A 16,760-nucleotide genomic window follows, 5' to 3' on the forward strand; every position below is an offset into this window, starting at 1 on the left:
TGTCAGAATGACAGAGCAAGGTACAATAACATAGGACGATAATCTTGTTGTTGAAAAATTATACAAATTAATTTCAAATAACGACACAAGTACATATTGTTTTATTTATTGTGAATTTTAAAACAAAAATAATGTCGTGCGAAATAGAACAATTCGCTGATTGTGGTGATATTTTAAGTATCGGACGTGCGCTCTTTGTTCCTGAAAAAGAAGGTAAAATTTACGATTACCTTCAGATAACAGTATTACTCTTCTTAAAAATATTCTTATTCTTTGTTCATTGTTTTGTTTTCAGATACAAATTGGTTAACCCAATGTCCCATGTCGTTATCATCCTGCGGAAACTTACTAGCTGTCGGGTATAAAAATCGCTTATGCTTGCTAACATCACAGTGGATTAGTTCGACAGACAGCAACACATATATAATATCGTGGAGTGGCACACTTCCTGCTGAGATATCAGTTATACTAGCCTTACCTATTTGCCCAACTAAACACTCTTCACAGGTATTTTCATAATTTATCTTTTTTATATTATTTCATTTTAATAAGAAGACAGCTACTTACAAATAGACAAATAGAAATACAGTAAGCTAGCAAAAAGCCAACTATGGGTCCTCGCAAGTAAAAAAAACCGAATAGGTTATTAGTTACCTATTATATATCCTGAGTCGCCATTTACAACATCCACAAAGATATGCAGTGGTTCTAAAGTGATGGAAACTACACAGCGCACAAGACAATTTAGATTGATTTTATTTCTATAGCCATCCGCTAATCCTCACTTGTTGTTTTAAATTTTATTGCAAATGAAATTGTGTCCTATAAAGCCTTTTTTATTTTTCTATAAGTATGTGAATGAAAACTTTCACTGAAATTGATTTATTTTTCTTTTTAGAATGTACCAGATTGGTTTTGTATCATTGTTGGATTTAAAAATGGAAGTATTGGATTTTACACCAACACTGGCCACTTGTTACTACTTGAGAAGCTGGAAGACAAACCAGTCATGAAGATTACATGTCACACAGGCACATACGGAACTTTAAGTGATGATGTTATCATTCTGTTTCCTAATTCAGAGTGCATTGTCTCTGGACCCAGCTTATTTCAAACTCTCAAAAATGCAAAAGCCCAATTAGCCCGAGGTAAGAATTCATACTGTTGTTTAACCCTGAAAATATTAAATGTGTAGTATGTACTGAATTTAGAATTTAAGAAATTATGTAAAAAAGTTTTCAAAACACTAAGTGCGGTTTACTTCCACATTTTAATTTAAATTTATCAATAAATAATTGTTTATAAGACCAAGATATACAAAACTTGGGAATGATTAATCCTCTCTTGGAAAAATAGTTTAAAATGGAAGATAAAATGCACATAACATTGTTATTTGCTTTAATGGTCTACTGCCTGAATATTTCTCTTCTTTTAAAAATATTATTTAACTTACAGTTCAAGCAGGTGTTCTGGATGAATATTCAGTCGACAGTCGTAACATCAACATCAGGAGGTGGACATTTACAGCTGATCAAGATACACTGAATGATGCTGAGATGGTGGGGATAGAGCTTAAGAACACATATGACCACCTATTAGCTGCATCTACATATGGTGGATATGACACATGGTAAGATATTACTGGATGTACTAGTATGTAGTCTGACAAAAAGTTCTTGTTTAATTTTGGAAAGACAAGCAAGAAATTGAGATTTAAATAATATTATATAACTGAATATTATTGATGTAAATTTTACTGTCATAATAATTTTCAGGTATCGCTCCGTACCAGCTATAAATTATCTAATATTGGGAGCGGGGGTGAAGCCTTACGTCGGCTTCCACAACGCGCTTGAAGGCGGAACCACGCCGCCGCTTCAGGACGTGGCAAGAGCTGTGGCACACAAAATAAAATCCGCTTTGCCGTTAGTTCATTTCTTTTGTTTTTTCACTTTTTTTACTTAGTTAATAAAGTTAATTTAGTCTGAGATTTCCTAAGTAATCTATGATACTATTCTACAATGCAGAAGCAATAGTTTATAAGACGATATACTGCCATATTCTTGCAGGGCTGGCAAGGAACACGCACCGACGTTTTTAACGCGCGATAAGCTATTGCTGTCCCGTTCCACGTCATAATAAAAAGCGAAACAGCGATAGTTAATCGCGCGATAAACTACCGCTGTTAATGTAAAATACTTTTTTAAGCTAGTATGTATTTGTAGCAGTGAATTTAGTTGCTTATTCTTATCTTACTCCCCTTTATTGACAGAGGCTGGCTTGGAGGCAGTAACACAGAGACTGCCCCCACCAACACTGAACCTCTAATCCGATCAGAGAGTTTGTACATGCGTTATGGTTTATACGATAGCCAGAGACAGGGCACATCAGTCGTAGTCTCTCCAGACAGGAGGCTTGCAGCCATCACCGATAATTTTGGACGCATCGCCGTGCTTGATGTTAAGAAAGGTTATTTGATTCGCTTGTTTAAAGGATATAGAGATGCTCAATGTGGTTTTGTACAGGTAAGTCTGAACAAGTAAAAAAAAACAAATCGATTCTTGCTTGTATTATGACGTTTTTATTCCTATTCATTTCATTTCGCATATCGGAGTTTTAATAAACTAATTGCATTATTTTTTCAGCTATTTGACGTAGAAAACAATAAACCTCAAGTATGTGTAGCTATGGATATCAAAAGAGCTATATTTCTTATTATCTATAATCCCAAGAAAGGTTTAATAGATATTAGACTAATGCAGAGCGGTACTCGTGTGGGAGTTTTCACAGCAACGAAAAATGGAAAGCTACTTTACAATACCTGTGGCTTTGTTGGGACTGAAAAAAAATTTACTCATAAGAAAGTAAATTTACCCGAATTCCAATGCGTGCTCATTGATCCGGACGGCAAACTAAAGCAGTTTAATATTCCATTTTTTTACGCTTTGGAAGGTGAAAATTCTCAAAGATCTAAGGATTTACACCTGTTGCGAGAATTAAAAGAACATATTAAAAAAGGACCCGAAAACACAGAAGAATATCTCAAGGAAATTATTGAAAGGGCTACAGAACTGCAAACTTTAGAATTAAAAAAATACTGCATTGATTTGCTGCTAAGAAAGTACAATATTCCACCAAAAGTTATCATGTCTTGCTTGGATGTTTATTGGAATTCAGTTTCTGAAGATTCTGATACTGAAGCGCAAGATATCAAAAACTATTTCAATAACGTTGCGTTAATAACACTTTTCTACCGACGTATAAATAATGAAGATCATGGCGATGTTCAAGAGTTTATTGATAAAATCACTGATAAACACCATGATGAACTTGCTGCTGATTTGAGCGATGAAAAAGATGAAACCCCAGAATTTCATCTTTTGGACGATGATAATTGCGTTTTAGAGAAAATGTTAAATATGGCGCAAGAAAATTATTACAAAGAGCATCAACACGCTAAAGTTAAGTTCGCTGAACAGAATGACAGTGATTTTAAAGAACTTGTATCTTGTTTTGTTTTAGATGGTAAATCTCATTTGATCTCCTTAAAGGCTAATATTACAGATGATAAACTCAACAGTTTGGCATCAAGCATTTTCAAAAAAATATTTGCTGTGAATGATTTGAAATTGTTAACCCAATTTGTAAAAGAGAGTAACATTGATCCGAAAGATGTCGTAAAGTTAATAATTATACATATAATGAATATGCCATTGGATCAAATACAAATGGAAATGATCGAGAAACTAATTGCAGTTATTTATTATCTTTGTCGAGTATCAGAAGATGCTGTAAATGTGTCATATAATGAAATTTCTCCATGGTGGGATGAAATTCGCGATATGTTGGTAGATATGCCTTGCCCTTTGAGAACTATGATCGTTGCGATGGTATGTAAAGCAGTAGACAGATTGTTTGAAATGAATTCCTCTGAAGATGAGGCTTGGGAGTCTGTCACTAAGGAAAATGCCAAATGGGGACTATTAATCGGAAAACTTGAAGATATATCAATTCTGAGTATTGTCCTAATGTATAAAGATGATTTCAAAGGCAATGCTTTACCAAAACTGACATTTGATGAATTTAATATAAATTTAAAGTTCATTTATAACAGAGGCAAAGGATCTATTACAGAATTAATAGCGAAATGGCTTTGTAGCATGGGAGTATCGCCTGAAGCGGTGATAGCTAATGAATTGATGGAACAATTCTTGGATATCGACGAGTCTACATTAGATGATTCAGACGAATACGAATATTCTTATTTGTATTGGTTAAACAATCGAGTATATGTTGATGATAATCCGGTTATATTTAAATGGCTGTCACTACTTCGTCGGCAATTCCCGTTGAGTACTTTGGCGACTTATATAATTGCTAATATGTGTTGGGAGTATGCTAAGGCGTGGCAAAATAATATGCAGAAAACAATGGAGCTAAAGGCTATTACTTCATGTATTACTAAGATAAGAGACGTTCACATAAAGCTAGGCCTATATACAATAATATGGTCTACGTATATAAAAAACATATTCGAGGCGACTTGCAAGTTGGTGAATAAAGTAGGGAGATTGCCCAAAGATCCTCTTTGCCAACAAGATTTAGGTTTCGACAGCACCACCATGTTGAGTTTCCTCGAGTTTACAACAGATTATTTAGAGCGCTTTTTTATCCTAAGGACAGAACCTATTAACCAAGAGAAAAGTGAAATACGGTACGAAAAAATATGGCATGAAAGCATGCCATCTTTAGTGGAAGTCGCGCAAGAGACAAAACTCGTCAACGTTGACATTTTAAATTTAAACATTCAAGTATCGTGTTCTACTTACTATCATTGCCACTTCAACTTCAAATTTTCAAAGCCTCTTGACATCCTTTACGATGTAGACTACCAATACATCTTCGATGCGCTCACGGGCAACGTTGTGTTAAGAGACATAAGCCTAAAACCGTCGGATAAATTGAGGGTTCCAAGAAAGAAGTTTCTTACCAAGCTCATCCGATCAGCCATAGACACTATTACTGTGGTGGACTCAGAAGCTAGATACAAAGAATACAAAAATAGAGAATGCATGGAGTGGGCTCAAAAGATCAATCGGTTAGCTAAATTATGGTACATCGGTACTGCATTTGTCAAACGACAAGAGGTAATACTAAAATCATACACAATCTGCATGCGTATCATATATTTTTTGCCTCACGTAAGGCCTGTGGACATTGTACTTACATAAATACATTACTCTTACTTAAAATATTAGTCTAATATTTCTGTGCTCTCTGCGCTTGAATAATGCACCACCAATCCACCTACTGAATAATGCTTATTAATTAGAGATGTCTTGTCTATAAGCACACGTGTCCACATTTCACAAACCGCGGGAAACGAAATTAAGGGGTTTCTCGCTTTACTCTTATTAATCGTTTATTGTAATACTTTATTTACACAATAGACGAACGTATCTAGATCAAATTAAGGACGTCCTGGTAAAGGGTCAGGTCAAAAGTAACCGAAACCGCCGAGCTTGCATGAAGAGAGTTATGAATGTGGATGAAGCGAAGGAAGTATGCAGAGATCGTGGCAAGTGGAAAGAGGTAGTCTCTGCCTACTCCTCCGGGAAAGAGGCGTGATTTTATGTATGTATGTATTTACACAGTAAATAAAGTATTACAATATTATTAGTATTTTACCTTACATTCTCCACAGGTCATGCACCCAAAGGTTAACCAGAAGAGATTGCTTTCTCTCCATCTATGTCTCTTTTTGGGCTGTAATGTATGTTTGTTTGCAAACTCTTAATTGCAAAAAAAACCTAATACAATTTACTTACTGGAATTAAAAAATATGTGGAATGACGGAATTATAAATAGTTATATAATTTTTAATGGTCTCAATAAATCTTTTATGAATATCTTACAGGCCATTGGACTATATCACTTGGGCTACGACACATTAGCAGAAAAGGCCGTAATGAATGTAGCCGAGCCCGAAGAAGTACAGCCAGCTTTGCTCGCAATTTCTATACAACGCATGAAGCGCAGCCTGGAATGCGCTAGCAACCCTAGAGAGTGGATTGTGAACCTGACACCGAATTTGTACCGCCGCGTTAGGGACACTGTAAGTATTGTTGTTTTAAGCCAACTCTTTTATTTTTTTTAATAAAGGGGTTTCCAACGCCACCGGACTTTTAGTGGCGGGGCCGCAGTGGCTTCTCAAATCGTTTTATTAATTAAACGCCACGTATTTTTAATTAACGTATTCGTAACTAAAGCTGAGTTGGATGATTCAGTCAGACAGAAGTTATGTTGACCCGTGAACCCGCCACAACCGGCACAATGGCAGGAGGTTAATGACAGTCCGTGAGGTCAAAACAATACAAAATAGTGTGTCGAAATACTGTCGACAGATTTTCAGTGGCAACATCTTGTCATTCAATTGTCTCCTCTTATCTTGCGTTTTCCCAGTTGCACCCACCGCCACAATGCTTCAGAGCATGGGTTCCACATTCCAACACTATACTTTCCACTTTGTCCTATTTACAGCGTTTTTAGTTTTAAAATCAATGGCACGCGCCATTTGTAGTCTGTGTCTATACTACGTAGTAATTGAATACAAAATGAAAAAAATCCACTGAGGCTATATCGACACATCATTCCTAGGTACCTTATTTTTTTTTTACTTGACAGATCATGTGATTAATAATTGTTTCAGGAACTGGATACATCGATACCTGCTCATCCGTCGCTAGAAACCACAGTTTCCGTTTTAGATAGATTGCTGTATAAAATTAGTGAGAGGCCTGAAGAATGCCAAGACATACAGAATAATAAATTAACTGAACTAATTATAGAGAACTGCGAGGTTTTATATAAAAAGAAACTTAGCATATAGAAAATCAATTGATTAGGAAGGGGTAAAGTATATAACAGCGTCAAAATCGTTATACAAGGCTGTATAAAAAGAACAGACACGTTGAATGTATTTTGCCGAAAATGAACCTTGTGAACAAAACTATAAGGTGCATGTGCTGTCGGATAATTAGCGTCTTTTCGGATGAACCTTATGGTTCTCGCGATGGGTACGGCGGCGTGGTCAACTCGTCATAGAAGTGTGAATGTCTTATGGAGATGTGTATCATTGATTGCAAGAGATTACAATTAAGCTAAGCTCCCGAACATACAAGAACATCCCTTAAGCAACTTAACAAAATAAGTGATAACGCCACGTACAAACGTGGAGGAAGTGCAATAAATACAAAATTTTATAAAAAGTGCAAGTGCAAGCAATGTGGTGATTGTTGTAAAGAAATGTTTTATGCAAGTTTATTACTATTCAAGACAATTTTATTATTGGCTTTGTGCATTTTATATACATGTGCCTAATATTTAAAGTGTGCATGTTACTCTAAATTTTATTATTATCGCATTAATGTACATTCTGACAATTATTAAACTGTTACGGAGAAAATTATGGTCGTTAATAATTTTATTTCCTTCCTTTCCTCCGCCCGTACCGAAAATCCCAAACAAATTATAATCCTCTTGGCATTAACTTGCGGATCGTCCTCACTTCTAGAGAGGAAACCCGAAGATCGCCTATGCCGACGAATCATCAGATAAAATAAGTTGTTGCACGAAGTAGTGATTACCCTCTTTGCTACTCCCAAACTAAAGAGTAATGGAGAATATCGGATATAAAACGCAACAAGTAGGTACCTACTTCCAACATTAGAACAATCAGTTGTACTTGACCTGGGAGAATGATAACTTTATCTAACCCGTAATGGATAAAAGACGCGACAAAAAAAATACTTGAATATTTCTTGATTGCTGTAAAATTCTGGTTCACATACCAACCGATGAAAATTCAAAAAAGAACATCAGCTGACACCACTAGGCATGGTCATCATACTAAGAAGAAAAATACATCACTGTCATAACAAGTTTGTGCTGTCATTGTCAATCGCATTTTCTTATCGCTCGTCTCGGACGGTGGTTAAGGTGGTTCCTTAATAAAGGACGCTAAAGAAGACGATAAATTATTGAAAGATCACTTTAATTGGGTACCTTTTCATAGATAAAATAGTCATTGATACATAAGTCTCACGTATTTCATTGCTTTGTTTTGACAAAGCTTGAATATACAATAAAAAAAATATTACTTATTTGATATAAACATGATGACTATGAACATGAATATGCAACAAAGAGAGGAGAAACAACTCGAAGCGACTATCCAAGCAATTTTGACCAGGGTAAATGATTTGAAGGTTGCCATACAAGCGCTTCTAAATAAATTGGAGAATGAACATGAAACAATCAACTGGCCAACCTTCTTGGATAACTATGCCATCTTATCAGGTCATGTAAGTATGTTTTCATTATGATTGTAATAAAGTTATAGTTTAATAAAGTACTTCATTAAAAATTTATGAAATATTTCCAGACATTCATTTGCTGCCAGAAATAATGTTAAAACAGTTATATCTTCAAGATGTATCACATGCAGCGCAAAAGTTCATATGAACTTAAGGGATGCTTTAGGTCCTTTCTACGCCCTGGCATCATAAAAATAGGTCTTAATAGGACATAAAAATTTGGCATAATTTTTCCAAGTCCCTATAAGCGCACACCCTTTCGTATACCCTAACCAAGATAAGTTTTGGTAATGCATTATTGTTTGTAATCGTCCTTTAACATAATGTTAAGAGTATACCAAATTTTTATCTTTTGGTGAAAAAATTGCTATCAATTATATAATTTTTTTTATCATTTTAGCTTACTGGTCTGAGCAAGATCCTGCAGGCAGAAGTGGCAGCATCACTCAGGTCTCGCATAGTGCTACCATTGCAATTGAGTTGTGAACGTGATGAATCCCTGGTCAGGTTGACTGAGGGGAGAGTGCCTGCATGTACTCATGACCTGGTACCTGACTTGTTGCGGACTAAGCCGGAGCCTCAAGCTGAACAGCGATTGCAACAGTTCAATCATAAAGCTAGCACTTTAAGTTATGATACTGCTCAGGTAAATTACTTATTATCCAATTGATAATGAATTATCCTTAGGTATTCATTTTTAATGGAAGATGAATGAAACACACACAATGACTAAGCAATACAAGGAAAGTTTAGATGGAAAGGTAGAAGTGGAAAGGGCTAGAAAAATGTACCTTGATGAAATTAAAAACAACCTAGCAAAAGGTCAGGTACAAAGTACTTGAAACTGTCAAGTTTACATGAATAAAGGTATAGAAGTATGCAGAGATTGTGGCAAGTGCAAAAATGTATTCTCTGCATACATTTTTGCACTTGCCAATAACCCTCCAGGAATAAGGCATGATTTTATATATGTATGTATGTTTTTCTACATCAGAGTAATGTAACACTAAATCTATCATGTCTTTATTCCATTAAAAGCCAATTATCTCTTACAGAAACAAGTGGCACAATTTGCGAAAGTTGTAAGTCATGTGTGGGAAATTATTTCAAAAGGACGTGAGGAATGGGAAGGTGAATCAATGAGATCAGCTGGTAAATATATATTTTACTTTCTCATAACATGTTTCTTTTAGCCTTCTACCATAGATCATCGATGAGGATGATATTTCAAGTGTAAATTTGGTTACATAAGGTGCTTGGTAGTCTTATGGGAGTAGTTTACAGTGACAGCACATATGTTGAACAAAATTCTACTTTTAAGATGCTGCTCAGAATATGGGCACTTGTAATTTTTTAACAAAATTACAAGTGCCCATCCTGGAAGTGTTAAATTCATGGGTCTACTTATTTGCCAGGTACTAATCAGACTGATAAGACAGTATCTGTATATTTTTATTGATTGCATTTAGGGCATGCAATCAATAAAAATATGCAGATTTTCTTCTTGGGTTTAATCCTTTTTGCATCCTAACCTCTGGTGTGGAGTGCAGTTTGCGCCTTTTGACCATGATCCAGGGTTGATGCAGATGTCATTCAAAGTGGGATGATGGCTATTTAAAAATGTGATATAATGAACATGAATTATTTTTTACAGGTATGCAACCCACACATATAATATCAGATACACACGCTTTAGTGACAGCTGTTGGGACAGGGAAAGGCCTTCGTCCGGGAATGCCTCCGATGGGACCTGGAGGAGTCGGTCCAGGAGCCATGGGGCCCGCAAGAGGTCCGGCCCCCCAGATGGGACCCGTGCCACCAACCATGCCTAAAGCGCCTTCCGCTATTAAAACTAACATCAAGGCAGCCAATCAAATACACCCATATCAGAGATAGATCTAATTAAATAAATATAATAATGTTCTTAATTAATTTTATTAGTTTTTTTCAGTTGCATTAAGTGACATATTATTCAATAAAGCATTGGTCAGCAATTTACAAACTATTTTGAAGTATTTAAGAAATTTTTATAATTTCTACTAAATTATACTGACCAAAAATATTAGTCTCGAAAGAAACTTAAATACATAAAATTGTGAAACATAAATTAATACTTTATTGTAGTACAATTCAGCATCCTCATCAGTTTACTGTGTTTACCTGCAAAAAAAAATAAGAAGTTACTACATGATAGAAAAACAGGCAGTTTGGCAAAGAAATCAATCATTCATAGTCAATACTAATTATAGATAAGTTTTTTTTTATGAAAGGATGCCTTCCTAATACTCTAAACTAAACCAACGAGCTTGTATGAAGAGATTTGTGAATGTGGTTAAAGTGTAAGAATTTTGTGTAAGGGATTTTAGTAACTAGCAAGAATGTTGATGGTAGTCTCTGCCTAACACTCCAGGAAGGAGGCGTGATTTTGATTATGCTTTCCTTTCTTGGGAAGTAGTTTTCAATAACAGAATGGCTAAATAAGATATGTACAATGGGTCTAGAATTTTGAAATCGGGAACGGTAACGGTAATAAATTTCGTATTACGCGCGCGGTACTGCCGGAGTTTATATAGATTTCCAGTTCTGCTCACACGGAGCTCTGTCACTATATACCACACTCACAATGTCATCGATCTTGAGTATGGCCCGCACGGTCTCTGTGGCGAGCGCGAGCGCCGAGGCGGTCACGTGTAGCGGCTGCAGCACGTGCTCCTGCCGCATGTCGGTGACACGCCCGCGCCGCACGTTCACACCGGCGCCGCTGGCACCGGCGGCGTGCGCAGCGCGGAGCTCTGTCACAGTCTCGATCGGGTTCAAGCCTGAAAACATTGATAAAAATATTATGAGCAAAATTCACACACATTGACCTAGCCCCATCCAAAGTAAGTTAGAGACTTGTGACATGAAATACTAACTCAACAATACAGTCTTCATTCTCCTGCCGCCAGTCCTGATGCCTCCTCACCTTCACCTCTCTGAAGAGTAGCTTGGCATACACCTACGACTATGAAAGATTAGGTAACTCAACTCATCATTTCTGCTTTGTGCGCGTCTTGACTAATGTCCTGGTTTGGATATAAGGTTTACACAAGTCACTAGCCTAACCCTAAGCACTCATAATTTATAAAATGTCATGAAACTCACCGGCATTCTCGGCTAGTGTGGACGGCACGACCTCTAACGCGTCGGCGTAGGCTCTCAGGCAGTAATGATCAGCGCCGGGCGCGGCGATAGACGCTCGTGCTAACGCCGAGGCGGCGGCGGCCTCGGGCGCTCCGCCCCCGGGCAGCAGCGCCGGCCTGCGCGCCACACAGCGCACCGCGCACAGCGCGTCGTGGAGCGAACGCCCCGCCTCGGCGACCACAGCCCCGCTGGAACCTCGCACGACCACGGAGACGGTGCGACCGCCTTGGTTGCAGCCTGTCATCTGTATACACAAATACATGTCACAGTCTTTATGTCAGGTATGTAAGTAAGGGGGTAGACAAATGACTTTTTGTAAGCTGACAGAATTTGTAAATTTTTCCTTTATATGTTCCAGAGTACAGACTCAATTAGTACATATGTAATTGTGACGGTATTTGGCGTGCTAACAAATTGGCGGTGTAAGAACATTCTGCCGCACGAGCAGTAGCCCGCTGGTTTTAAGGCGCCACTGAGCGCCTGACAACAGATCATTGTAACATGATTTGAAGCGTCCGAGATAAAATACAGGTACATTATGTGCAATTTTTAATATGTGTATTATTTATTATATATATATATTTATTATATATTAATAGTATAGTGTGACACGAACATTTAAAATCAGTTTAACTGACTTAATTGAGTTACAATTCGACAAACAAGTATTCGAAATTTATAATCCTATACAACTAAAATAAGTCTTCAGAACCATTAAGAAGATTTAGCTAAAGCCTTGAAAATTTAAGCTCCATTAAAAACAATGTATAACACCAAAGATGTTATTTAGTCAGTCGCCTAACTACAAACCTTTATTTATTTCATGAAAATCACAAGTAAACTTACCTTAACATATTTGCCTCCAGATTCACTGACTTCTTCCACTAAATCAACATTAACCAAGTTTTCAGCAGTGAAGTGATCAAGAGAAGCAATGGGTCTGCAACCAAGTGTTTTGCAAACAAACTCAATATCTTCACGCTCAATGTCCTTAATGACCATGGTCTTAATTTTGTCCAAGAAGTGTACAGCCAAGTCACTGAGTGCATCTCTGTAAAAAAAAGAATAAACTTATTTTTTAATCTATCAAAATCAGCATATCACCAACATGTTTTCAGTTTTAGTCCTAACTATTCATTTACCCTACTTTAATATATGTACATACATACATACATAAAATCACGCCTCTTTCCCGGAGGGGTAGGCAGAGACTACCTCTTTCCACTTGCCACGATCTCTGCATATTTCCTTCGCTTCATCCACATTCATAACTCTCTTGATGCAAGCTCGGCGGTTTCGGCACTACTTTAATATTAAATATATACAGGACAAATAAAATAAATACATATGTGTAATACGTATTGAGTTAGCCTTGAAGTAAGTTCGAGACTTGTGTTGTATTAATTATACAAAGAGTGATAAAATTGGTTACAATAAAAAATTTAATCTTTGTATGTTGTTAATGGTACCATATCGAACTATAAAGAATGATATGGTCTGGTTCAATATTCTTAATTAGCTTTAATTAATTACATTACCTATTGGAACTAGAGGTCACTGGCGACAAGACAAGCTGGACCATAGAGTGGAGGCATTTCAATAAGACTTCTGTTTGCTTACCTCAATATAGACTTCTGTACTAAAAGCACATTACAGCCAGCCTTCTTGATTTGTTTCACAATATTCAAGATGTATTGGCGTTCCTCTTTCAAAACGCGGTCCATAGCAGCATAGTCTGAGACAATCACGTTGTGATCCATCTGCAAAAAAATATTTCTTTTTATACCCCCATAACATAATGTCAGTCATATACAAGGAACTAAATTTTTTTTATTTGTTGTCTATTTTTTGCAATTACACATTATTTGCTAAATAGCCCAAACTCCGAATATTATTGAAAATATGCCAAATATATAGAGAGAAGAGATATTACTGGTCAGTTTTTTTTTATAAGATCTTGTGATAAGTATAAAATACTATTATTAAATGTAAATAAAAACTTACATCAGTCTTTGGTGGTGAAATGCAGAACTGGATGAGGCCGACTTTAGCCTTCTCAATGCGATGTGGTCCATTGACATTGGCCGGGCGGTGTGGTATCACCAAGCCTTGGACAAGTTGCGTTTCTTCAACGGTCCCGCCGACTCGCTCGATCACTTTCACATCACGGAGATCCACACGGGAACCTACTCCTCCAGGGATAGGCTCCATAACTTAAAACAATGACAATAAAAGTTACAGTTCTATAAAATAGTTAACCTCAGATATCATTACAATATCACTAGGCCTATCGATAATATTAATAACTCAGTTTGATACAATAGCATCAAACTTACAATACTATTGCTGTTACTTAACTTTTGATTGCTATTGAAAAATTTCAGCTTTCTAGCTATCAAGGTGTACACATTGTTTTTACCCATCCCAGTTTTCTAAAAATATTATTTAACTGTCAAAAACTGTTAAAATATATATAGGTATTTTAATAAATTCCACACATAACTAGATATATTTAAAATTAGTGCTGTAAACAACTTAAAATCTAAAAAAAAACATGTTAAACTCACCTGCACGAATTGCCTGCACTGCAATTGGAGCCAGAATGGTTGAATGCTGTGAAACTACTTTTGAGTTGAGTGAAGTGGCAGCCGCCTTCAGGAGCACATCTTCATTGTTTAGGTCAACTGGTGTTGACATGCCTTCTACAACCTTCAATGAAATTACATACTTACATAGGCATTATAAAAAAATATTTTTATAAGGGTAACCTCCTTAAGAGACCATCAAAGTGATGACACAAATTTCTTATTTGCAAACACAAGTATGCTATGTAACAAATTTCTAATTTGCAAACATTAATTTAATTGCTAAACCATGCTCTTTCGGTGAACAACATCCATGGAAAAAAGATGGAGTGGTCCTTTCTTTTTTGTATTGGTGCTGGGAACCACACGACACTGATTATTATAGAAATTAGATTTGTACTGGAACTTTAGATAAAGCAAATAGAAATTATTGACCTTGAAGAAAAAAGGTTTTTCTAAACTTAAGGAAAAAGGGTTCTTTTAAACTTCTACATACATTTTCTTAGTTTGAATCATCATCATCCGTGGTTAGTTAATGTCAATTTGACTTAACCATTAACCATAACTGATACATATTAATTGAAGTCAACTTACCTGCAATGCAATTTGCAAAGCCTTATGGAAACCATCAGAAATCACAGTTGGATGGATACCCTTCTGCAAAAGCTTCTCAGAGGCATCAAGCAGAGCACCAGCTATAACTACCACTGATGTGGTGCCATCCCCGGCCTCCACATCCTGAGCTCGAGATAACTCCACAAGCTACAAAAATATGAATATAGAAATGTTGGCTGGAACAACTTTGGAAATAAATTTTTTGTTCTTAAGTGTTTTAGCAGCACATTATTTCATTACAAATAACTTGAGAAATTATGAAATTTACTGAATTGGAATGGAAGACCCTAAAATATAACTTTAGTAGTCAGTAGTATTGACAAAAAAAGCACTAAAACACTACATAACTAAAATGAGAAAAAACAATTACCATTTTAGCTGCAGGATGAATAACACTCATTTGTTTCAAGATTGTAGCACCATCATTAGTAATCGTTACTTCTCCATTTGAGGCTTGGATCTGGAAATATTAAAATGATTACCATAAAAAAATTAGGAACAAAAATTATTATACATACATATATATGCCATGTCTATACCCCTTGCGGGGTGAACAGAGCCAACAGTCTTGAAAAAACTGATAGGTTACATTCAGCTGTTTGGCTAAAAATAGAATTGAGTTTCAAATAGTAATATATTTAAATTGAGATCTTAATAAAATAAATAAAATTTGAAATAAAGAAAATTTTTATTTACCATTTTGTCCATCCCCCGGGGCCCTAAGCTTGTACGAATCGCATCAGAAACAGCTGAAATAATTAAAAATAACAATATATTACTGCCACTGCGTACACACTGAATGTCATTTAAATATTGTTTTTATGTATTAGACATATATATAAATAAAGATGACAAAACAAAGATTTATTCCTTGGAAATATCAAGTAGCCGGTGTACTTAGAAATCTCGACTTAATTTTTACCTTTAGGTTAATTTTAATTAACAATATAATTGAAACAAAGAATAATTTCCAAGTAAATAAATATTTTTTATCAAGAACATATACAAATAAGTCATTTATTGACGAAATAAATTCATTTACAAAAACAGTTGTACCTTTTGCAGCATTTATATTGCTCAAACGAATATCCGTAGGTTTACTTTTATCCTTATAAACTGATGAATTAACTTTAGCAGAATCGCCACCAGCTTTCGGAGCCATAATTTTGGTAATATTTATACCACTTTAATAAACAAATATTATGATTAAACTGGATTCAAAATCCAAAAAATTATATTTCTTTTCCTTCACTTCGAATCGAAAATCTAAATAATTAGAACTGTCACTGTCAATGTACTAATGTCAAAGCTGATTCCCGTTCGAATTTCAATGTCATTGTCACATGTTAAAGTGTTGCCCATTAAATAAACCATTATAAAATAAAACAATTGATAGTAAAAATAGTAAAAACCATGTAGAAATTGTTAAAAGTTGTATATATTTGCTTGTTTTTCGAAATTGTTCTCAAGGCTTCGGGCGCCGGGCGGCCGGCTTACTTTGATATCCGTCTCGATTTTGGACCATGTAGAAATTAATTAATGTATATTTATAATGTAATTAATGTATACCTTTTTTAGAACGATAGATAGTATGCGATCGATTGATAGTATCGTATCAATAGTAGCATTAGGTCAAATCGAGTCAATACTTTCTTGTTACTTTTATATAGATAACTATGTAGCGTTACGCATACGCTAAGTTGGACCACATTCGCCCGCGTAAAACGAAATATCACCATAATCCATGTTTCCGCGAGAATACATGACTATCACACACCACAACCTGACATTGGTACGTGTAGTAATGGGTTTCGAACCCGTTCATCGTTTGCGTGTCCCTATATACCTACAAAAATATAGTCACGTCTATTCCCTTACAGGATAGGCAGAGCCGAAAGACCTGAAATTACGGAAGGGCCATGCCATGTTCAACTGCATGCAACATATACACAGCGACTACATCTTTTCACTTGCCACGATATCTGCAAACTTCTTTCGTTTC

General features: G+C 35.9%; 3 protein-coding genes across 3 annotated transcripts; 2 read left to right on the forward strand and 1 right to left on the reverse strand.

Annotated features, from left to right (window-relative positions):
• LOC106132438 (rab3 GTPase-activating protein non-catalytic subunit) lies at positions 1-7,455 on the forward strand. Its single transcript, XM_013331856.2, has 9 exons — positions 1-213; positions 296-507; positions 899-1,148; positions 1,456-1,630; positions 1,776-1,925; positions 2,273-2,525; positions 2,646-5,147; positions 5,918-6,115; positions 6,710-7,455. The coding sequence occupies exons 1-9, from the start codon at positions 132-134 to the stop codon at positions 6,887-6,889; spliced, it is 4,002 nt and encodes a 1,333-aa protein (XP_013187310.1). The 5' UTR covers positions 1-131; the 3' UTR covers positions 6,890-7,455.
• Positions 7,456-7,977: 522 nt separating this feature from the next.
• On the forward strand, positions 7,978-10,307 carry LOC106132424 (mediator of RNA polymerase II transcription subunit 8). Its single transcript, XM_013331834.2, has 4 exons — positions 7,978-8,363; positions 8,776-9,021; positions 9,431-9,527; positions 10,030-10,307. Exons 1-4 carry the CDS (start codon positions 8,175-8,177, stop codon positions 10,269-10,271), a joined length of 774 nt encoding a protein of 257 aa, XP_013187288.1. The 5' UTR covers positions 7,978-8,174; the 3' UTR covers positions 10,272-10,307.
• LOC106132423 (T-complex protein 1 subunit delta) lies at positions 10,292-16,045 on the reverse strand. Its single transcript, XM_013331833.2, has 11 exons — positions 15,815-16,045; positions 15,455-15,507; positions 15,129-15,218; positions 14,738-14,905; positions 14,126-14,267; positions 13,563-13,771; positions 13,179-13,318; positions 12,405-12,609; positions 11,520-11,802; positions 10,998-11,194; positions 10,292-10,535 (listed from the first exon to the last, which is right to left on the reverse strand). Exons 1-11 carry the CDS (start codon positions 15,918-15,920, stop codon positions 10,518-10,520), a joined length of 1,611 nt encoding a protein of 536 aa, XP_013187287.1. The 5' UTR covers positions 15,921-16,045; the 3' UTR covers positions 10,292-10,517.
• Between the last annotated feature and the right edge of the window lie 715 nt (positions 16,046-16,760).

The sequence above is a fragment of the Amyelois transitella genome, chromosome 14, assembly GCF_032362555.1.
Source record: "Amyelois transitella isolate CPQ chromosome 14, ilAmyTran1.1, whole genome shotgun sequence".
NCBI lineage: Eukaryota > Metazoa > Arthropoda > Insecta > Lepidoptera > Pyralidae > Amyelois > Amyelois transitella.